Source organism: Stegostoma tigrinum, chromosome 19, assembly GCF_030684315.1.
Source record: "Stegostoma tigrinum isolate sSteTig4 chromosome 19, sSteTig4.hap1, whole genome shotgun sequence".
NCBI lineage: Eukaryota > Metazoa > Chordata > Chondrichthyes > Orectolobiformes > Stegostomatidae > Stegostoma > Stegostoma tigrinum.
In genome coordinates, this window is record NC_081372.1 from 1812634 (window position 1) to 1836291 (window position 23658).

General features: G+C 43.7%; 1 protein-coding gene across 5 annotated transcripts in view; it reads right to left on the reverse strand.

Moving 5' to 3' along the window:
• Positions 1 to 23658, reverse strand: part of chd6 (chromodomain helicase DNA binding protein 6) — a 266089-nt gene that overhangs the window by 45429 nt on the left and 197002 nt on the right. For all 5 annotated transcript variants that reach the window (XM_059652680.1, XM_059652681.1, XM_059652682.1 and 2 more), the window contains 6 exons: positions 21236 to 21395; positions 20865 to 20954; positions 17831 to 17934; positions 14294 to 14423; positions 5863 to 5929; positions 2796 to 2856 (listed from right to left, as the gene is read on the reverse strand). In XM_059652680.1, coding sequence (XP_059508663.1) covers positions 2796 to 2856; positions 5863 to 5929; positions 14294 to 14423; positions 17831 to 17934; positions 20865 to 20954; positions 21236 to 21395 — 612 coding nt within the window. The remainder of the gene's footprint in view (positions 1 to 2795; positions 2857 to 5862; positions 5930 to 14293; positions 14424 to 17830; positions 17935 to 20864; positions 20955 to 21235; positions 21396 to 23658) is intronic.

Here is a 23658-nt window from a genome sequence, read left to right on the forward strand (position 1 = left end):
GGAGGTGGAGGGCGTGGGTGGTGTCACGGACGTAGGTGGGGAGTTCCTGGACCAAAGGGGAGAAAATGGAGTCCAGATAGGTGGAGATGAGTTCGGTGGGGCAGGAGCAGGCTGAGACGATGGGTCGACCAGGGCAGGCAGGTTTGTGGATTTTGGGAAGGAGATAGAAACGGGCCGTGCGGGGTTGGGGAACAATGAGGTTGGAGGCTGTGGGTGGGAGGTCCCCTGAGGTGATGAGGTCATGAATGGTGTTGGAGATGATGGTTTGGTGCTCGGGTGTGGGGTCATGATCGAGGGGGCGGTAGGAGGTGGTGTCGGAGAGTTGGCGTCTGGCCTTGGCGATGTAGAGGTCAGTGCGCCATACTACCACTGCGCCACCCTTGTCACAGGGAATGTGTTGGGTCCTTTATTGTTCATGCTATACGCGAACAAAAGAAAATGTGGGATGACAATTACATTTGCAGATGACACGGAGACTGGACAGGTGGTTGACAGTGAGAAAGAATATCTTACTTTACAGGAGGATACAGACAGAAGGAATTTAACTCAGTAACTGTGAGGGATGCACTTGGAAGAAAGAAAAAGAATTGGGAATGTTCAAGGCAGGGCAATCAAAAGCTCAGGGGAACAAGAGGATCTTGAGTTGCTTGTCCACAGATCCCTGAAGGCAGCAAGACATGTTAACAGAACTCTGGGCAGGCCTCTGTCACCACACTATAGGAGTGAATAGGGTGTAGAGAATATTCACAGATGTGTTTCCTGGGATGGAGCAATTTAGCTAAGAGAGTAAAACAAAACTAAAATCCCAGACAAGCCCAGGTTTCTCACGTTCGCCTAACAGGTGAAAGATCCCCTGTTTGAAATCAGGCAGCAATTGCAGGAGGGCCCCTTTCTTTCCAGGTGGCACGGTGGCTCACTGGTTAGCACTGCTGCCTCACAGTAACAGGGACTCTGGTTCGATTCCACCCTCGGGTGACTGTGTGGAGTTTGCACATTCTCCCCATGTCCCTGTGGGTTTCTTCCGGGTGCTGTGGTTTCCTCCCACAGTCCAAAGATGTGCAGGGTAGGTGGATTGGCCATGCTAAATTGCCCATAGTGATTAGGGACGTGTAGATTAGGTGGGTTATAGGGGGATGGGTCTGGATGGGATACTCTGAGGGGCAGTGTGGATTAGTTGGGCTGAAGGGCCTGTTTCCACACTACAGGGATTCTACGATCTATGATTTGAAAGTAAAACTAAGGACTGTGATGACAGAGATCTGAAACAGAAACAGAAACAGAAATTGCTGGCAAAACGTACCAGGTCAACTGCAGTTTTGATGAAAGATCATGCGACTTGAAACATTAACTCTGCTTTCTTCCTACAGATGCTGCCAGACCTAATACGTTTCACCAACAATTTCTGTTTTTGTCAGCTATGACGAAAGGCTGGTTAGTTCAAGTTATTTTCTTTAAAGCAGGGAAGGTTGAGAGGGGGTCCTGACTGAGGCACATAAGATTATGAGGGGCATGAGCAGAGTGGATAGAAAACAGCTGCTCCCCTTAGTCAAAGGTCAACAACAAGAGGCCATAATTTTACAGTGAAAGGCAGGAGATATAGGCAAGATTCGTGGAAGGTTTGTTTCACCCAGAGTGTGGTAGGAATCTGGAATGCACAGCTCGTGAGGCTAATTGAGGCGAGAAACTTCACAACCTTTAAAAAGTATTTGGATGAATACCTTTAATGTCATAATCTTAAAGGGTTTGGGCCAAGTGCTTGCAAATGGGACTAGAACAGATTTATAATTTTTTTTGGTTGGTGCATACTTGATGGGCTGAAGAGCCTCTTCAGTACTGCATGATTCTAATTTGAGGACAATGCAGTGAATATAGAAAATAAATGCTGGCAAAGACCAATGCAATCCACTTGAATGCCATATTTCTATACTGAAGGTTCAATGCAAGCTGTAATAAACTGAAGTAATTCAACTGGGGTTGCAGATGGGTAAAGAACCACAGTTAACAGAGCTCCCTTGATATTGACTATAAAACTCTTAGAATGCACTGTGAAGAACACTCAGCACTTTTACATTCATGCAAATCACAGAAAGACCCTATGTAAGGTCAGAGTTGAGGTTCAATTGAACTCTGACACAAATGGAGTTCAGAAATACTCCTTTTGGAAATCTCACTCCAATTTTATCCGAGTCCAGTCATGCCTCGACAAGAGTGTCACTTGCTGGAGGGTAGCCACTAACAAATGACAGCAGAAAGGCATCAATCACCAGTTTTAGATGAGGCATAATAAAAAAAAACAAGGTCCTTTTGGAATCAACAGAGACAACGCAGAAATCTTAAACACCCGAACTGAAAAAATTATATCCATTAGGAAAGATTGGGTTCTGTTAAGGAGAAGGCTATGGAGGAATCTGGTATGGGCCTGTTTCTACACTATAGGGATTCTATGTATTCTGCAAGGTTACACAAGGCTTTGATAGAGACAGTATTTCTACTTACATGTATAATAAAAACTAGGGGCCATAAATATAAGAGAGATGCTCAGAAATATAATATTCTTTGTGGTTAGCCTAAGGAACTTGCTACACCAGGGAGGGGTTGTGGCAAGAATTATGGAGCATTTTAAGAAAATGTAGATAAGCATGATAGAGAAAGAAAGAGAAGTCTATTATAATAGGAGGAGATGTTTGCCTGAAGAATCAACAGCAGAGCATTACAGCAGTTGGGCCAAGTGGCTTGATTCTATGGACACTCAATGAAACTACAATAACAAGTCATTCACTGTTTATATCTCTTACCTAGATTAGAGTCTTCCCCTTTCTCCATAATCCCTGACTCATTGCAGGAGTTTGCATCTTCCTGCAGGAAAACACATTTCATTAACTGTAAGAAGAGTTTAGGAATGGGAAAGGGTTGAAGCAATATTAGCCTCTTCTCGTCACCGTTATCTTTTACTACTGCCAAATATTGTCCTGTCCTCAAATGCCTGTTGCTCTACCAGTTGTTTCACTGCCACAGGCATTTCGTAACTTTGAAGGTTGTGAAGAAAACTGGTCAGGCTGCTCCAAGTTATAGAACATAGAACATAGAACAGTACAGCACAGAACAGGCCCTTCAGCCCACAATGTTGTGCCGACCATTGATCCTCATGTATGCACCCTCAAATTTCTGTGACCATATACATGTCCAGCAGTCTCTTAAATGACCCCAATGACCTTGCTTCCACAACTGCTGCTGGCAACGCATTCCATGCTCCCACAACTCTCTGCGTAAAGAACCTGCCTCTGACATCCCCTCTATACTTTCCTCCAAACAGCTTAAAACTATGACCCCTCGTGCTAGCCATTTCTGCCCTGGGAAATAGTCTCTGGCTATCAACTCTATCTATGCCTCTCATTATCTTGTATACCTCAATTAGGTCCCCTCTCCTCCTCCTTTTCTCCAATGAAAAGAGACCGAGCTCAGTCAACCTCTCTTCATAAGATAAGCCCTCCAGTCCAGGCAGCATCCTGGTAAACCTCCTCTGAACCCTCTCCAAAGCATCCACATCTTTCCTATAATAGGGCGCCCAGAACTGGATGCAGTATTCCAAGTGCGGTCTAACCAAAGTTTTATAGAGCTGCAACAAGATCTCACGACTCTTAAACTCAATCCCCCTGTTAATGAAAGCCAAAACACCATATGCTTTCTTAACAACCCTGTCCACTTGGGTGGCCATTTTAAGGGATCTATGTATCTGCACACCAAGATCCCTCTGTTCCTCCACGCTGCCAAGAATCCTATCCTTAATCCTGTACTCAGCTTTCAAATTCGACCTTCCAAAATGCATCACCTCGCATTTATCCAGGTTGAACTCCATCTGCCACCTCTCAGCCCATCTCTGCATCCTGTCAATGTCCCGCTGCAGCCTACAACAGCCCTCTACACTGTCAACGACACCTCCGACCTTTGTGTCGTCTGCAAACTTGCTGACCCATCCTTCAATCCCCTCGTCCAAGTCATTAATAAAAATTACAAACAGTAGAGGCCCAAGGACAGAGCCCTGTGGAACTCCACTCACCACTGACTTCCAGGCAGAATATTTTCCTTCTACTACCACTCGCTGTCTTCTGTTGGCCAGCCAATTCTGTATCCAAGCAGCTAAGTTCCCCTGTATCCCATTCCTCCTGACCTTCTGAATGAGCCTACCATGGGGAACCTTATCAAATGCTTTACTGAAGTCCATATACACCACATCCACAGCTCGACCCTCATCAACTTTTCTAGTCACATCCTCAAAAAACTCAATAAGGTTTGTAAGGCATGACCTACCCCTCACAAAGCCGTGTTGACTGTATTTGATCAAGCCATGCTCTGCCAGATGGTCATAAATCTTATCCCTCAGAATCCTTTCTAACACCTTGCAGACGACAGACGTGAGACTTACCGGTCTATAATTGCCGGGGATTTCCCTATTTCCTTTCTTGAAGAGAGGAATTACATTTGCCTCTCTCCAGTCCTCAGGTACGACTCCAGTGGAGAGCGAGGATGCAAAGATCTTCGCAAGTGGCGAAGCAATTGCATTTCTCGCTTCCCAAAGCAGCCGAGGACAAATCTGATCCGGGCCTGGCGACTTGTCAATCTTAATGTTTGACAAAATTTTCAGCACATCAGCTTCGTCTATCTCTATCCATTCCAGCATGCACACCTGCTCTTCAAAGGTTTCATTCACTACAATTATGATATTATGATATAATATTCCACAGTTGATTACCTGGGAAGTTGATTTTATGTATTTACTAAGGACAGGAACACTGCACCATACTGTTCTGGTGTTAAAGTATCACCCTCCATGGTCTCAGAATATAATGTCAAATTGCCACAAATAGGCACATCCTGAGGTCAACTGGAGAATAACATTTTGTTTGCAAACGATTATTGAGAATTCTAGGACTGTTTCGCAAAGAACTGCAGGAAACATCAAACATATTTCCTGTGTAGTTCCAGTTATATCAAGACATTAAGGCTAATACCAAAAGTCAGGTGTAAACTTGCTGAAGACTAAAGTAGCTATGGAATACGATAGCAGGCATGCTGACTGAAACAGACAGTACAAACGGCTTCAAACTGCATTAAAAGCATCGCAGAGAGCCTAGATGCTGGCCAATCAATGTTACTGACAGATGAGGGAACCAAAGATGCTGGGGCTGACAAGAAAATGGAGATGAGGCCACAAGATATGATCTCACTGAATGGTGAAGCAGGTTTGGTGAGCCAAATGACTCACACTTATTCCTTAGTCCTAAATTCCCACTGTGTTCAGACCTCTGAAATGCTACTGGCCACTTAATGAATAGCATACAGTCATCAGAGCAGCACCAGGGCTGAAAGGGTTAAGAGGGTGGGTTGTCTAGACTCATCCTGCATTCCCTTGCCCAGAGGGCATTTGGAATGATCCAAAGACTGGTACATATATTTGAAATACAGTTTAGTCATGGTCCAACTAACTAGGCAAACAAGTCTGAGGGGCAAATGACCTCCTTGAGATCCTATGGTCTTATCCACAGCACCAACAACAGTATTATAGCTAGCTTCTGTACTCATGCTCCTGATCACTATTGATTGACATAGTGCTGGGACCTTTGTGGGCATCTTCAAGACCCGCCACAAGTGTCAGCCAATGAATGAGTCAGCATCAACACTCGCTGGAGCAAATACAGTACGATTCCTGGGGAGGTTTTTTGGAAATATACTCCAACAACAGCAAATCCCTTCAGAGGTAAAGGGAAACCATTCACAACCAACACAGAAAGGATGGGGAGATCTCAGATTCATTAAAAGAAAAGAATGTATCTAACAACTTTGAGGTACTATACTCATACTTACATCTGGCAGGTCCTTGAATTGTCCATCTGACTTCAACTCTGAGTCATCACCTTTACACAAGTCGACCCTGAAATTCGGTAAATGATTTATTAGCCTCTTGACGAGAAAACACCAGAGAGAAACTATGATTTCAATCTACCAAAGATATACTGTATCCAAATGGATACACAACCACAAATTCTGCTTTCACGCAGCCTGCTGTTACTGAAAATTCTGTAGGTTTTTTTAAAAATAAATTGATGATTTGGACATATTGTTCTCCTCTTTTGAGCGAGGAAAGGAAGAGTAGTGCTGAAGAATGAGTAAAGTACATTTCCAGGATTTTCTGATTTCATTCCTTTTTCTCACGTTTGTTCAATATCCCTTCATACCATCACCCAACAGAAATCTAATTATTGGAAGAGAAAAAATTTGAAGAGTACTGGAAAAGACAGGACATTCATATGTTGCTCTTTACATAGATGGCACAGAGAATACAAGCTAACTCACCTCTTTCTTAAACATTCCACGATTTCACAAAGTAACCCAATGAATATTTGAGATAGTTACAAGCTTTAGGATAACCAGAAGTATCGTGAAATCTGTCACGTTTACGGATGGGTGGATACGGGACACGTTTACGAAGATGTTACCCAAGATGAGGGACTTCAGTCATGAGTAGAGACTGGACGGGATTGTCAGGATTGTTCTCCTTGGAACAGAGAAGGTTGAGGCGACCTAACAGAGGTTCTCCAGTTTTGAAAGACAGGTTTTGAAAGAATAAGGGATGTCTCAGAGTCAGAGCTGTACAGCATGGAAACCAATCCTTCTGTCCAACTCGTCTATGCTGACCAGATATTCTAAATTAATCGATTCCCATTTGCTAATATCACTCTAAATCCTTCTTATTCATATACTCATTGAGATGCCTTTTAAATGCTGTCATCATGCCAGCCTCCACCACATCCTCTATCAGCTCATTCATACACGTGTCACCATCTACGTAAAAAAGTTGCCCCTTAGGTCCCTTTTAAATCTTTTCCCCTCTCGCCAAAACCCTTACCCTCCAGTGTTGGGCTCTCCACCCTTGGGAAAAAACCTTGTGTATTCACCCTATTCATGCCTCTCAAGATTTTATAAACCTCTATAAGGTCACCCCTCAGCCTCCGATGGTCCAGGGAAAATAGCCCCAGCCTGTTCAGCGTCTCCCTGTAGCTCAAACCCTCCAACCCCTGCAACATCCTCGTAAATCTTTTCTGAACCCTTTCGAGTTTCACAACATCCTTCCTATAGCAGGGAGACCAGAACTGCGCACAGTATTTCAAAGGTGGCCTAACCAGTGTCCTGTACAGCTATAACATGACCCTCCCAACTCCCATACTCAATGCACTGACCAATAGAGGCAAGCATACCATGCACCTTCTTCACAATCCAATCTACCTGCAACTCCACTTTCATGGAACTATGAAAGTGCATTCCAAGGTCCCTTAGTTTGCCAACACTCCCCAGGACTCCACCATAGGAGTTTAGGTCCTGCTCTGGTTTGCTTTTCTAAAATGCAGCACCTCACATTTATCTAAATTAAACTCTATCTGCCACTCCTCAGCCCTTTGGCCCATCTGATCAAGATCCCATTGTACTCTGAGGTAGCCTTCTTCTCTGCCCACTACACCTCCAATTTTGGTGTCATCTGCAAGCATACTAACCGTTACCCACTATGTTGACATCCAAATCATTTATATATTCCATTTTTTGCAGCAGTAGCAGCAGCAGGAGCGGTGAGAGCGAGGACCAGAGGGCTGCCGAGAAGATAAGTTCTACATTTCGGCAGCAAAGGGGAGTGTGAGCAGTCAAAGTGCGCTCTAGGAAGGTGAGTGAACGGATATATTTGGGCAGTGGCTAAACCGGAGGCACGACACATGTCGTATCTCGCACCCGCTCTCCTCCTCTGACCAAAAAAAGACGGCTCTGATATGTTGAGAAGATAAGGTTTTTCTTTTGATTTTTATTGTGTGCTGGTAAGTTAAGTGATTTGGTCCAAATTTTTTTCATTTCATTTATCTAGTATTTGATATTACAGTAGGACTAAGTTAAGCTTAAGAGTGAAAATGGCAGGAGATCCCAGACCCGTGTTGTGCTTCTCTTGCTCAATGTGGGAGCTCAGGGACACGGCTGTTGTCCCTGGCTCCTTCACGTGCAGGAAGTGTGTCCAGTTGCAGCTCTTGTTAAACCCCGTGTCAGCTCTGGAGCTGCGGATGGACTCACTTCGAGCATCCGTGATGCTGAGCATGTCATGGGTAGCATGTTCAGCAAATTGGTCACATCACAGATTAGGATTGCTGAGGGAGAAAGGGAATGGGTGACCGAAAGGCAGAAAAAAAAAAGCAGGAAGACAGTGCAGGTGTCCCCTGCGGTCATCTCCCCCCAAAACAGGTATACCGTTTTGGATACTGTTGGCGGAGATGGTTCACCAGGGGAAGGCAGCAACAGTAGCTGGGTTCATGGCACTGTGGTTGGATCTGCTGCACAGAAGGGCAGGGAAAAAGAGTGGAAGGGCTATAGTCATAGGGGATTCAATTGTATGGGGAGCAGATAGGCAGTTCTGTGGTTGAAATCGAGACTCCTGAATGCTATGTTGCCTCCAGGTGTACGGGTCAGGGATGTCTCCGATTGGCTGCAGGACATCTGAAGCGGGAGGGCAAACAGCCAGCTGTTGTGGTGCATATAGGTACCAATGGTATAGGTTTAAAAAAAAACCGGATGAGGTCCTACAAGCAGAATTTAGGGAGTTAGGAGTCAAGTTTAAAAAGTAGGACCTCAAAAGGTAATAATCTCAGGATTGCTACTAGTGCCACATGCTAGTCAGAAGAGAAATGAAAGAATAGGCAGGATAAATGAGTGGCTTGAGAGATTGTGCAGGAAGGAGGGGTTCAGATTTTTGGGACATTGGGACCAGTTCTGGGGCAGGTGGGACTATTCCAAATCGGATGGTCTACTCCTGGGCAGGACTGGAATCAATGTCCTAGGGGGTGCTTTTGCTAACGCTGTTGGTGAAGGGTTTAAACTAATGGGGCAAGGGGATGGGAACCAAATGAGGAGGTTAGTGACCAGCAAGGATGTAGGAACTAAAGCCTGTAGGGAACTAGACAGTGAAGTCAGTGTGACTAAGCGGAAGAGAAGGCAGAGAGCCGGTGACGAACGCAAAAGGACAAAGGTGCATATGTTTTAATACTAGAAGTGTACTAGGTGAGGCATATGAACTGAGGGCTTGGTTTAGTACCTGGGAGTATGATGTTATTACCATTACTGAGATTTGGTTGACGGAAGGGCACGATTGGCAACTAAACATCCCAGGATATAGATGCTTTAGGCAGGATGGAGAGGGAGGTAAAAGGGGTGGAGGAATTGCATTACTAGTCAAAGAGGATATCACAGCTGTGCTGAAGGAGGGCACTATGGAGGACTCGAGCAGTACTCGAACATAGCATTAGGAGTCTTGATTTCAACCACAGAACTGCCTATCTGCTCCCCAAACAATTGAATCCCCTATGACTATAGCCCTTCCACTCTTTTTCCCTGCCCTTCTGTGCAGCAGATCCAACCACAGTGCCATGAACCCAGCTACTGTTGCTGCCTTCCCCTGGTGAGCCATCTCCGCCAACAGTATCCAAAACGGTATACCTGTTTTGGAGGGAGATGACCGCAGGGGACAATAGGGTCGAGCAGTGAGGCAATAGGGGCAGAGCTCAGAAATAGGAAGGGTGCGGTAACAATGTTGGGGCTGTACGACGGGCCTCCCAACAGTGAGTGAGAGATAGAGGTACAAATATGTAAACAGATTATGGAAAGATGTAGGAGCAACAGGGTGGTGGTGATCGGCGATTTTAATTTTCCCAACATTGACTGGAATTCACTCAGTGTTAGGGGTTTAGATGGAGCAGAATTTGTAAGGAGCTTCCAGGAGGGTTTTCTCGAGCAGTATGTAAATACTCCAACTTGGGAAGGGGCCATACCGGACCTGGTGTTGGGGAATGAACCTGTCCAGGTGGTTAAAATTTCAGTAGGGGATTACTTTGGGAATAGTGATCACAATTCTGTAAGTTTTAGGATACTCATGGATGAGAGTGCTGAACTGGGGGAAGGCCAACGAATTCGGCAGGAGCTGGGGATCGTGGATTGGGAGCAGCTGTTTCAGAGTAAATCTACATTTGATATATGGGAGGCTTTTAAAGAGTGGTTGATTAGAGCATAGGACAGACATGTCCCTGTGAAAATGAGGGATCGAAAGAGCAAGATTAGGGAACCATGGATGACAGGTGAAATTGAGAGACTAGCAAAGAGGAAGAAGGAAGCATACACAAGGTCTAGGCAACTGAAAACAGACAAAGCTTTGCAAGAATATCGGGGACGTAGGACCAATCTGAAATGAGGAATTAAGGGGGCTAAAAGGGGTCATCTTTAGCAAACAGGGTTAAGGAAAATCCCAAAGCCTTTTATTCGTACATAACGAGCAAGAGGGTAACTAAAGAAAGGGTTGGCCCACTCAAGGACAAAGGAGGGAAGTTAAGCGAGGAGTCAAAGATAATGAGTGAGATTCTTAATGAGTACTTTGCGTCGGTATTCATCGAGGAGAGAGATATGATGGATGCTGAAGTTAGGGATAGATGTTTGATTACTCTAGGTCAAGTCAGCATAAGGAGGGACGAGGTGCTGCGTATTCTAAAAGGCATTAGGGTGGACAAGTCCCCAGGTCTGAATGGGATCTATCCCAGGTTACTGAGGGAAATGAGAGAGGAAATAGCTGAGGACTTAACAGATATCTTTTCAGCATCCTTGAGCACAGGTGAGGTCCCGGAAGACTGGGCAATTGCTAATGTTGTCCCCTTGTTTATGAAGGGTAGCAAGGATAATCCAGGTAATTATAGACCAGTGAACCTGATGTCAGTGGTGGGAAGCTGCTGGAGAAGGTACTGAGGGATAGGATCTATTTACGTTTGGAAGAAAATGGGCTTATTACTGATAGGCAGCATGGTTTTGTGCAGTGAAGGTCATGTTTTACCAACTTGATAGAATTCTTTGAGAAAGTGACAAATTTGATAGATGAGGGAAAGACTGTACATGTCACATATATGGACTTCAGTAAGGCGTTTGATAAGGTTCCCCATGACAGGCTGATGGAGGAAGTGAAGTTGTAAGGGGTCCAGGGTGTGCTAGCTAGACGGATAGAGAACTGGCTGGGCAAAGGGAGACAGAGTTGTAGTGGAAGGAAATTTCTCAAAATGGAGACCCGTGACCAGTGGTGTTCCACAGGGATCTGTGCTGGGACCACTGTTGTTTGTGATATACATAAATGATCTGGAGGAAGGTAGAGATGGTCTGATTAACAAGTTTGCAGATGACACTAAGATCGGTGGAGTAGCAAATAGTGAACAGGACTGTTGGAGAATCCAGCAGAATATAGATAGATTGGAGAGTTGGGCGGAGAAATGGCAGATGGAGTTCAATTCAGGCACAAGCGACGTGATGCATTTTGGAAGATCCAATTCAAGAGCGAACGATATGGTAAATAGAAAAGCCCTGGGGAAAAGTGAAACACAGATCTGGGTATTTAGGTCCATTGTACCCTGACGGTAGCAACACAGGTCAACAGAGTGGTCAAGAAGGCATACACAGCATGCTTTCATTCATTGGTTGGGGTATTGAATACAAGAGTTGGCAGGTCATATTACAGTTGTATAGGACTTTGATTCAACCACATTTGGAATACTGCATACAGTTCTGGGTCACCACATTACCAAAAGGAGAGGGTGTTGAGGGTGTTGCCTGGTATGGAGAGCGCTAGCTATGAAGAGAGGTTGAGTAGATTAGGATTATTTACATTAGAAAGATGGAGGTTGAGGGGGGACCTGATCGAGGTCTACAAAATCATAGGAGGTATAAACAGGGTGGATAGCAAGACGCTTTTTTCCCCAGAACGGGGGATTCATTTACTAGGGGCCACGATTTCATGGTGAGAGGGGAAAAGCTTAAGGGAAATATACGTGGAAAGTTCTTTACGCAGAGGGCAGTGGGTGCCTGGAACGCGTTGCCAACAGAGGTGGTAGAAGCAGGCATGATAGCATCATTTAAGATGTATCTAGACGGATTCATGAATGGGCAGGGAGCAGAGGGATACAGGTCCTTGGAAAATAGGCGACAGGTTTAGCTAGAGTATCTGGATCGGCATAGGCGTGGAGGGCCGACAGGCCTGTTCATGTGCTATAATGTTATTTGTTCTTTATATAAATGACAAAACGCAGTAAACCCAGCACCGATTCTTGTAGCATCCCACTGGTTACAATCTGAAAAGCAACCATCCACCACTACCCTCTGACTTCCACCTTTAAGCCAGCTCTGTATCCAAATAGCTAGTTCTCCCCATATGCTGTGTGATTTAACCCTGCTCACCAGTCTACCATGAGAAACCTTGTCAAACGCCTTACTGAAGTCCATACAGAATATGTCCAGCACCTGCCCTCATTCATCCTCTTTGTTACTTCTTCAAAAATTTCAATCAAGTTAGTAAGACACAATTTCCCATATGCAAAGCCATGTTTATTGTTCCGAATCAGCCCTTGTCTTTCCAAATAGGTGTAAATACCGTCCCTCAGGATTTTCTCCAACAACTTGCCCAGCACCAATGTCAGGCTCACTGGTCTGTAGTTCCCTGGATTTTCTTTACCACCTTTCTTAAATACTGGCACCACATTCGTCGACTTCCAGTCTTCCAGCATCTCACCTATTGCTATCGATGATACAAATGATACAAAGGGCCCAGCAATCATTTCCCTTGTTTCCAACAGAATGCTAGGGTACTCTTGTTCAAGTCCTGGGGACTTATCCACCTATATGCGTTTTAAGACTTCCAGCGCCACCTCCTCTGTAATGTGGTCATTTTTCAAGGTGTCACTAGTTATTTCCCCATGTTCTCTGTCATCCATATCCTTCTCCACAGTAACCACTGATGCAAAATACTCATTTAATATCTCCTCCAACTCCTGCGGTTCTACAAATAGGTGGCCTTGTTGATCTTTAAGAGGCCCTATTTTCCCCCGGTTACTATTTCGTCCTTAATGTATTTATCAAATCTCCTTGGCAAATAGGGTTAAGGAGAAACCAAAGGTGTTTTAAGTCCCTTTTTTGTCCGCCTGATTTCCCTCTCAAGTATACACCTATTGCCTTTATACTCTTCCAGGGATTCACTTGATCTCTGCTATCTATACCTGACAGATGCTTCTTTCTTTTTCTTGACCAAAATTTAATTTCTCTAATCATCTAGCATTCCCTACACTTACTTGCCTTGCCCTTTGCCACAAAAGGAACATACCGTCCCTAGATTCTCATTACCTCATTTTTGAAGCTTCCCATTTTCCAACCAACCCTCAAAATGCAAACATCCGCCTCAAATCAATTTTTGAAAGTTCTTGCCTAATGCCGTCAAAAATGGCCTTCGTCCAATTTAGGATTTTAACTTTTCGGTCCAGTCTATCCTTTTCTCACACTATTTTAATACTGATAGAATTATAGTCACTGGCCCCCAAAGTGCTCCCCACCAGCACCTCAGTCATCTGTCCTGACTTATTTCCCAAATATGAGTTGAAACATAACCTCTTTGCTTTTAAAACTTAACCCCTCAAGCAATGAAGGACAAAATTTCGTTTGCCTTATTACCTGATGTACCTGCAAAGCAACGCTCTGCAATTCATACACAACGACACCCAGGTCCCTGTGCACAGCAGCAGTATGCAATTTTTAACTGTTCAAATAATAGTACCTTCTAATGTTATTCCTACCAAAATGGGTGACTTCACATTTATCAAGCTTGTACGCCATCTGCCAGACTTTCGCCCACTTTCTTAAACTATCTCCATCCCTCTGCAAACTTTCAAGAGTCCTCTGCACTCTTTGCTCCACCACTCAATCTTCGTGTTATCTGCAAACCTGACACACTACATGTGGTCCCTAACTCCACTGAGGTTTATAAAATCATGAACAGTATAAAGGTAAATAGCAAGGGTCTTTTCCCTAGGATGGGGGAGTTCAAAACTAAGGAACATGTTTTTAGGGTGAGAGGAGAAAGTTTTAAAAAGGACATGAGCAGCAACAAAGTATGTTTTGTGTGTAGAATGAACTGCCATAGGAAGTGATGGATGCAGGAACAGTCAAGACATTTAAAAGACATTTGGGTAAGTACACGAACAGGAAAGGTTTGGTGGGATATGAGTCAAATGCAGATAAGTTGGACTGGTTTAGTTTGGGAATATGGGCAGAGTTGACTAGTTGGTCTATGTTTCCATGCTGTACGACTCTATGGCTCGAAATGAAAATGTAATACTTGAATTAGGGACTTAGGCTGCCTTCTGCCAAACATCTTTTCCCCAAGCTATCCCCGCCACAGCTGTCTTTGTTTTACCCTTCAGTTATGTCTGATGACAGGTCGGCACCTCCTTGTTCAGCTGCCAACGAGGTTTCATCGGGCATGCCAACCCTTTCAAGGAAGCAGAGTGCTGAGTCAGCTCTCATCGCGTTGTAGCGCTCATAACCTGAAAAGGAAAAAAACAGCTGGATCATAGCAAGATAATAAAATGTGAGGCTGGATGAACACAGCAGGCCAAGCAGCATCTCAGGAGCACAAAAGCTGACGTTTCGGGCCTAGACCCTTCATCAGAGAGGATCATAGCAAGCTGCCACAACTCTATGAACTTCTGAGGAGGCTCTGCAACCACTCTTACAGAAATATCACTAAGTCATGACAAATTGGTGCAGTGTTCAAATGGCTCAGTAATCATTGCCAATGCTTCAAAGACAGTATCAGAGAATGCAGAGGCTCTGAAATAAATACCAATGGGCTCCTTCTCTTAACCCTTGCTTGGATATCACATAATGGCTATAATGTGTACGTAGCTAGACGGTGGATATCATCAGGTCAGTAGACCACGGATCAGTCAAGCCTGGTCCAGTGTTCATCCAAACCAACATCAATATATGTTCTGAAGGAGGGTCACTGGACCCAAAACACTGACTTGGATGCTGTCAGGCTTGCTGAGTTTCTCCAACTATTTATACTTTTGTTCCACACGAAGATAAACTTATGCATGTGCTAGAAATCTGACAAAGGTCATCATGCTAACACTACTTTTCTTGCTCTGGATGCTGCTTGACCTGATTTGAGTTTGTATTTTTAATTCACATATTTTTCTGGTGAGCAACCTTGAAGAAGGGACACCAACTGGAACCAGTTGCACCCTTCACACTAGCACAAAGTTACCAAAGCTAACCACAGAACAAGAACTGGGAATGATACCTTATTCTCTTCTGGGCTGTGCAGTACACTACAATTGGGTACAACATTTACCACCTGAGGCCTGGCGGGTTCCACGATTTCTAGGTACAGTCAATGTCATAAAATATATACAAGGCCCCTTTGTTTCAGCTAAAACTGGACTGACAGCAATGACACGACTTTACTAGGAACTGGTTCAACGACGACAGTCCAACAAGTTTTATTATGAATACAGATCTACCTCACTGTTATAGAATTTCTTTAAGTCACTGCTACGTCAGTGGTTTCCAAACTAAAGCACGAACAGAACCCACGGCAATACTGATACTCACTGGGGTTATCCAAGGTAAAACTCATACACACCTGGGGGCCCCCATACAGATACTGACACATGCCTGGGTTTCATAGCCTGTAATCTGTTTTTTGAAACAGGGATCAGTGTATCTTCTGCAATTGTTTATTTGCATTCCATATTTCAATACAAACTCTAGACTGCTCACTGCAATCTCCCTCACTTTAAAAAAAAATCAAGGTAATCAGGAAGTGCCAGTGAGCTCTTATGAAAGGGAAATTGTGTTTAAGCAGTTGATTGGAATTTTTTGAAGAGGTACCATGCACTGTGTTTAAAGGGGAGCTACTGATATATTATACTTGGATTTCCAGAGAGCATTTGACAGGGTTCCACAGAAAAGCCTACTGCACAAAGAAAGAGCTCCAGAGTGTAGGGGGTAACACCTACGCATGGGTAGATTAACTAGCAGAAAACAGAGTATGCATAAATGGGTCTTTTACAGATAGGTAGCATGTGATAAATAGGGTCCCACAGGGATGTGTGCTGGGCCCTCAACGTTTCACAATTTATATCAATGATTTACAAGAAGATAGCAAAGGCATGGTGGCTAAATTTGCTGATGACACAAAGATAGACAGGAAGTATGTTGTGAAAAATCATAATGAGATTGCAGATGGGCAAAACTCTGCCAGATGGAGAATAATGTGTGAAAATGGGAAGTTGCTCACTTTGGTAGGAAGAATAAAAAAGTAGAGTATTATTTAAAAGGGGAATGACTACAGAATTCCAATGTGCACAGGGATTTAGACGTCACAGTGCAGGAATTACAAGGGGTTTGCATGTGCATTACATGATTTAAGGAGGCTAATAGAATGAGAGGAACATAAAAGGATAAAATAAATTAAATAAAAAGGAACACTGGACTTAAAATTTAACTGTTTCTCTTTTTGCAGATGCTGCCAGACCTACTGAGTTTCTCCAGCAATTTTTGTTTTTGTTTATAGAAGTAAAGACACCATACTTCAGTTCTTCAAGACATAGGTGTGAACATCCTGAACTGTGTGTGCAGTTTTTGTCCCCTTATTTAAGAACGTAAATGCGTTGAAGGCAGTTCAGAGGAGGTTCACTTGATTGATATCCGAATGAGGAGTTATGGAGGAAAGGTTAGACATGCCAAGATTGCTTTTACTGAAGTTTAGAACAGTTAGAGTGATTTGATTGAAGTTTTAAGATCCTGAAAGAAGCATCGGTGTTTTATCCTGCTTGTTACTTATCTGCCTCAGTTCACTGGGGTGGTTGATATTACTTGCAGTTCTGTTTTTCAGTGGTTTGTACATCAGGTCTAATTCAGTGTGTTTGTTGCTGGAGTTTCAGTTGGAATACCAGGCCTCCAGGAAGTTCCTGGACTGTCTGTTTGGCTCGTGTGATTCTTGATGTGTTGTCCCAGTCAAATTTGTGTGCCTTGTTGTCCGTTGTTGTGAGACAAATGAGAATTGGGCACAATACACAATACATTGGACAATGAAGGACACAAATTTGACTGGAACAACACATCGACAATTGCACAAGACAAACAGGGACACACCAGGGAATTCCTGACGCCCAGGTATTCCAACCAAAACTCGATCAACAAATACATTAAATTAGACCCCGTGTACAAACCATAGAGAAATAGTTCTGAGGAAGGGTCACCGGACCCGAAACGTTAACTCTGTTTTCTCCTCCACAGATGCTGCCAGACATGCTGAGCTTTTCCAGCAACTTTGTTCTTGTTCACTGAGAAACAGAACCAAAAGTGGTAGCAAACACCACAACAAACTGAGGCACAAAATAACAGAACACCGATGCTTCATCTGGGGTGCACTGATAATCTTACATAGCCAGGTGATGAAATGTTTGCACCCAAACCCACTGGCTCAGCGAGCATGTCCAGAACCTAACATAGATTCTTGTTAGAACCAGGAATCAAAGTTTATCAGAGTAGATGGAAATGTGTAGTTTGAAACACAAACAGAGCAGCCATGATCTCACTGAATGGTAGAATGGGCTTAAGGGGTTGAATGGTATACTACTTCATTGTAGGCTCAAAATACTGCTTTGTGTAAATGTATAATTCAACAAGTATCAGCTATAATCTCTGGTGCATGCTCATTCTTAAGGGGACCTTCATCTACAACACTGTCTTAATCTAAACTTGGGCACCCTCCTGGGAACTCACTGAAAATATGGACACAGTCCTGGGGATGCTGTATTGATAATGGATCTCTCCTAAAAACAACACAAATATAGAAACATGACTGGACAAACACAAACACATTCCCAATGAACAATTCTAGACACTGACACATTCCTACGGACCATAAATGTCATCTTACCGTGCTTGTAAACTCCAATGAGCAGGCTCTTGTCCGAGTCTCCACCCCACCAATCAACTGGCATATCATTATAGTCCACATCAGGAATCCAGACATCCAGCTTACTACACAGGTGGGAGAGGAAGGGGGCATTTACAGAGAGGAGAATGGGGGAGAGGGAGGGAATGAGTAGGGAAGGTGAAGGGGGAGCAGGACAGAACGGAGGGAGAGGGAGACAAAGGAGGAGAGCAAGTTTCAAAGACAAAGGAGAGGGTTAGAAAGAGAGCTCAGAGACACAATTGGATCATGTTTAATTTGTATCTTCAACCCATGCACCCTCCAGTCCTCTACATCCTTTAATACACTCATTCAATAAAACTTAATAATTTCAGTGAACTGGCAGTCTCCCACCTACCCCTAGCTTCAGTAGTGCTCTTGTGGGGCCAGTCCCAAATTTCCATCAGCATCTGAGAGAAGAAGTGCTTCTTGAAGGACTAAGCCCTCATATTCTGGATCTCCCAGAGGAACAATATTACCACTACCTACCTTTTAATCACTCCAACTAGGTCACCTTTCAATCTTTTAACCTTAAGAAAATATAAGGGTCATTTATGAAACCCCTTCCCATAATATAATCTTTTTAGGTTGAGTATTGATCTTCACTGTGGCATTTGCAACAATTACTCAGACAAGTACACATATAGATTCCACTCTACTTTTAAAATAACTTCAATGTTAGTAACAATGCTAAACATCTTTGGCACCTTTATTTGTTCTATTTCTCTCTTTCTATTAGTTATCCCCTCAACGTCACTGTTCTTTGCTGCTTTACAGCCTTACAGTATCTACAACCTCAAAAGCCACTTTTACTGGCTGGCAGTTCAAACAGTTCAAAAGGCGTATGCATTAACATTGCGCTCCCAATCACAGAATGATGCCACAGAGCAAAACCATTCAAGTATAATTCCTGTTCTGGCTCTTTAAAAGGCTTCTCCAATTAGTCTCTTGCCTCTGCTTCCCTAAAGCCCTTCCCAAACTTTCCTTTGCCAGCAGATAATCAGCTCCTTTCTGAAAGCTGTGAATATGTTTTCACCAATCTTATCAGGTTATGTATTCCAGATATTGACCATGATAAAAAAAGCCTCATCTTCCGTCTTGTTCTAAAGAGCAAAAGAATAGCGACACCCACCAGAGATACAGAAAGGAACTTGTGTGAAGATGCAGAGGGCATGGGAAGAATATTAAACGTTTTGTCTCCATATTTACAAAGGAAAGAGATGCTGTGGATACAGTAATCCAAAAGCAGCAGTGTGAAATATCGGACAAAATAATCAGAATGCAGGAAGTGTTAGGGGAGTTGGAATCCTTGGAAGTTGATAAGTCGCCAGGACTGGATGGATTGTTCCCTCGGATGTTAATGGAGGTCGGGCGGAATAGCAGTCACTCTGAGGATTATTTTCCAATCTTCATTAGACACAGTAAAAGGAAACAAAGGGTAATGGTCATTGGCTGCTCTTATGAATGGAAAACTGTTTCAAGTGGGGTTCCACAGGGCTTGATGTTGGGAGCCCTGCTGTTTGTTTTATATATTAACAATTTGGACTTGAACTTGGGGGCACGCTTGGAATTTTGCAGATAACACCAAAATTGGCCGTGTGATGAATAGTGTTATGAACAGCGGTCAGCTCCAAATTAATATAGATGGATTGGGGGAGTGGGCAGGGAAGCAGCAGATGGAGTTCATCTCTGATAAACAGAAAAGGGGAATAAGCAACAAAAAAGCAACATACCAAGATGGGTAGATGAAGTAAGAGATCATGGCTGCCAAGTGTATGGGTCCATAAAGGTAGCAGCACAGGTAGATAAGGGTAAAGAAGGCATATGGAATGTTCCCTTTCATTGGTAAAGGGATAGAATACAGAAGAAGCGATATAATGATGAAACCGTTTAAGATACTGGTGAGGCATCAACTGGAGTAGCATGCGCAGTTCTAGTCACCGCATTACTGGTTGGATATTACTGCTCTGGGTTCACTAGAATGTTGCCAGGGCTGGAGAACTATAGATATGAAGTGAGATTGGAAAGGTTCGTGGTGTTTTCCTGTAACAAAGGCGACCGAGATGTACAAAATTGTGAGGGGCAGAGAAAGAGTAGACAGGAAGAAACTATTTCCCTTGGCAGAGAGTTCAAAAACCAGGGTCATAGATTCAAGTGAAGTAGCAAAAGGAATAGAGCGGGCAGAAGGAAAAACTTGTATCAGAGATAGTAGGAACTGCAGATGCCAGAGAACCTGTGATAACAAAGTGTAGAGCTGGATGAACACGGCAGGCCACGCAGCATCTTAGGAGCACAATCCTTTTCTGAAGGAGGGTCTAGGCCTGAAACCTCAGCTTTTGTGATCCTAAGATGCTGCTTGCCCTGCTGTGTTCATCCAGCCCCATACTTTGTTATCTTAGAAGGAAAAACTTTTATTTTAATGCAAAGGGTGGTAGATGCCTGGAATTTGCTGCCCAAGTTGGTGATGGAGGCAGAGATCCTAAACCGTGTTAAGAGTACTCAGGTCTGAGTCTTAACTGCTGTAAGCTGCAGGGGTATGGACCACGCGCAGGAAGATGGGATTAGAACGATGGGTGTCTTTAGTTGGCATGGACAAAATGGGTCGAATGGCCCCCATCAGTGCTGTTTTGTTTCTATGGAAAACACCATAAACCGGTTTGCTGTAGTCACTGCCCTTCTTGCCTCTGAAAACTATTTCTGCCTTACTTGCTCGATCAAAATCCCCCATGACTAACTGTGGAAAAGCGTCCTGGCTTGCTGCACAGAGATGTAAAGTGTGGAAAAAAAACAGTGCAGATTAACCCCACCTTTAACCAGTGCTATACTCTAACCAGGGGCAAACTATATGCCTTCATATTTAGTTTCCCATTCATTACTATTAAAACAGGAACTTCATTCCAAATAAAGAATCGAGACTGGGATCTTCACATTCAATATGGCTCAGCATCAAATCTTACATTTACTCACGATGCCACAGCATTTCTGTCAGATGGCGTACCTTGCATCAACACCATCCAAAGCTTTGTCAGCAGCTTCTCCCAGCACCTCTTGTTTAAGGTAATACAGCATTCGTACGCGCAGTAAGACCCTGAAAGTAACCGTATGGAATACAAAATCAAGCTTGAGAAAAGAAAAGGAACACCATCCACTCATTTATGTGCTGTGCCTCACTTACAACAGTGCTGTCCATGGCAGGGAGACAGGATTTACTGAGGAGTGAGGTTAAGCTTCTCAGGACGACAGAATGACCAAGAAAGTACTCAGTTTTAAAAATCACCTTCTCTGTGGAATTAATGTTTAGTTGACGTAATTCACGGCTTTGAGAAAGCCTTAGAGTCTAACCCTCTTGGCTCAGACACGTGCACTCACTTGTTGCAATGCTGTTTAAGATGTTTCTTGTAGCCATCATCATGAAAGAGCACATCAGGGTTACAGCTGGCCACCCAATCAGCGTTCTTCAGCTCTGGTTGGGAAAGTGGTGTTTTTATCTTCTTGCCTTTCCGCCCCCTGGGTACAGGTGCTGATAATCCTGCAAAGAGTTAATGTCTTACATTACTGAATGCATTGATCCAAAATATCAATTACGTTTCAGCTCCAGGAGTTTCCCCTTGCTGTTGCCCTTTCTGGCTTCCTTAATTCAAACACAATATTATGACAAGGGATCTTTAACTAAGTCCGAACTCATGTTTTATCCCTTTTTGAATGATACACATTTCCAGCTTTTGTTTAAAATTTCCAAAATGAATGTGCTGGAAACAAAGCCATTTATAGACTTCAAAAAGGAATTGCTTAAACATTTGAAAAGGGAGAACTTTCAGGGTTTACGGAGTTAGAATAAATAGCTGTTTCAAAGAGTCAGCAGAAGCATGATGTGCTGAACAGCTGTACTGTAAGATGCTACAGTTCTTACTAATGTCAAGCTTGGTCCTTTGCTGAAAGTAACGTGGGATAGTGAAGCCTATGTTCTCCAGAGTGTAGTGTTGCCCATTTCTACCATCTGCTCAGCAATCCAGTTTTCAAATGGATGCTTTGGCCTCAAGTAATCCAACATTTTTGATCTCACCTCCTGATGTGCTCTATAGTTCACAGAATCATACAGCTCCGATCATTCAACATATCCTGCTTACACTGGAGCATAACCAGTGCTGATTTTGATGAGTCAACATGCCAAATGGTCAAGAAGCGTTAGAGGTTTATAAACAGTGCAAGGTGTTACTTAAAAAAGAAATTAGGAAAGTGAAGAGGGGGCACTGAGGAATAAACATCAGTAGGCAAAATAAACAAAGCAAGAGGATAACTAACGAAACATTGGGGCCTGTTGGGGAATTAAGTGGCAAACTATGGGTGGAGCCAAAGGATGTAGGGGAGGTTTTAAATGAGCACTTTACAGCTATATTCACGATGAGAAGTTAGGCATAGAAATCAGGGAAGAGATATACTTGAACAAATTACAATTAGGAAGGAGGAGGTATTACTGGCTTTAGTAAAAAAAAAGAAAACTAGTTAAGGGATGATGGGAACTGCAGATGCTGGAGAATCCAAGATAACAAGGTGTGAAGCTGGATGAACACAGCAGGCCACGCAGCATCTTAGGAGCACAAAAGCTGGCGTTTCGGGCCTAGACCTTTCATCAGAGAGCACCAGGGCTACTTACATATATCCCAGGCTGCTGTGGAAGGCGAGAGAGAGGTTGTAGGCTAATTTTCAAATCCTTGCTGGACACAGGAGAGGTGCCAAAGGACTGGAGACAGCTAATGTGGTACCATTAGAAAACAGAGCATAGAACATTACAGAGCAGTACAGGCCCTTCGGCCCTCGATGTTGCGCCAATCTGTGAAACCAAACTGAAGCCCATCTAACCTACACTATTCCAATGTCATCCATATGTTTATCCAATGGCCATTTAAATGCTCATAAACTTGGCGAGTCTACTACTATTGCAGGCAGGGCATTCCACATCCTTACTACTCTCTGAATAAAGAACCTATCTCTGACATCTGTCCTCATTCTATCATCCTTCAATTTAAAGCTACGCCCCCTCGGGCTAGCCATCACCATCCAAGGAAAAAGGCCCTCACTATCCACCCTATCTAATCCTCTGATCATCTTGTATGTCTCCACTAAGACACCTCTTAACCTTCTTCTCTCTAATGAAACTGCATCAAGTCCCTCAGCCTTTCCTCATAAGACCTTCCCTCCAAACCAGTCAACGTCCTGGTAAATCTCCTCTGCACCCTTTCCAATGCTTCCACTTCCTTCCTATAATGCGGTGACCAGAAGTGTACGCAATACTCCAAGTGCGGCTGCACCAGAGTTTTGTACAGCTGTAACATGACCTCATGGCTCTGAAACTCAATCCCTCTACCAATAAAACCTAACACACCGTATGCCTTCTTAACAACCTTATCAACCTGGGTGGCAACTTTCAGGGATCTATGCACATGGACACCGAGATCCCTCTGCTCGTCCACGCTACCAAGAATCTTACCAATAGCCCAGTACTCTATATTCCTGTTACTCCTTCCAAAGTGAATCACCTCACACTTTTCGGCATTAAACTCCATTTGCCACCTCTCAGCCCAGCTCTGCAGCTTATCTATGTCTGTCTGTAACCTGCAACATCCTTCCACACTACCCACAACTCCACCGACTTCAGTGTCATCCGCAAATTTACTAACCCATCCTTCTACGCCCTCATCCAGGTTACCCAAAACAGATCCTTGCGGTACACCACTAGTAATTGAACTTCAAGACGAAAATTTCCCATCAACAACCACCCTCAGTTTTCTAAC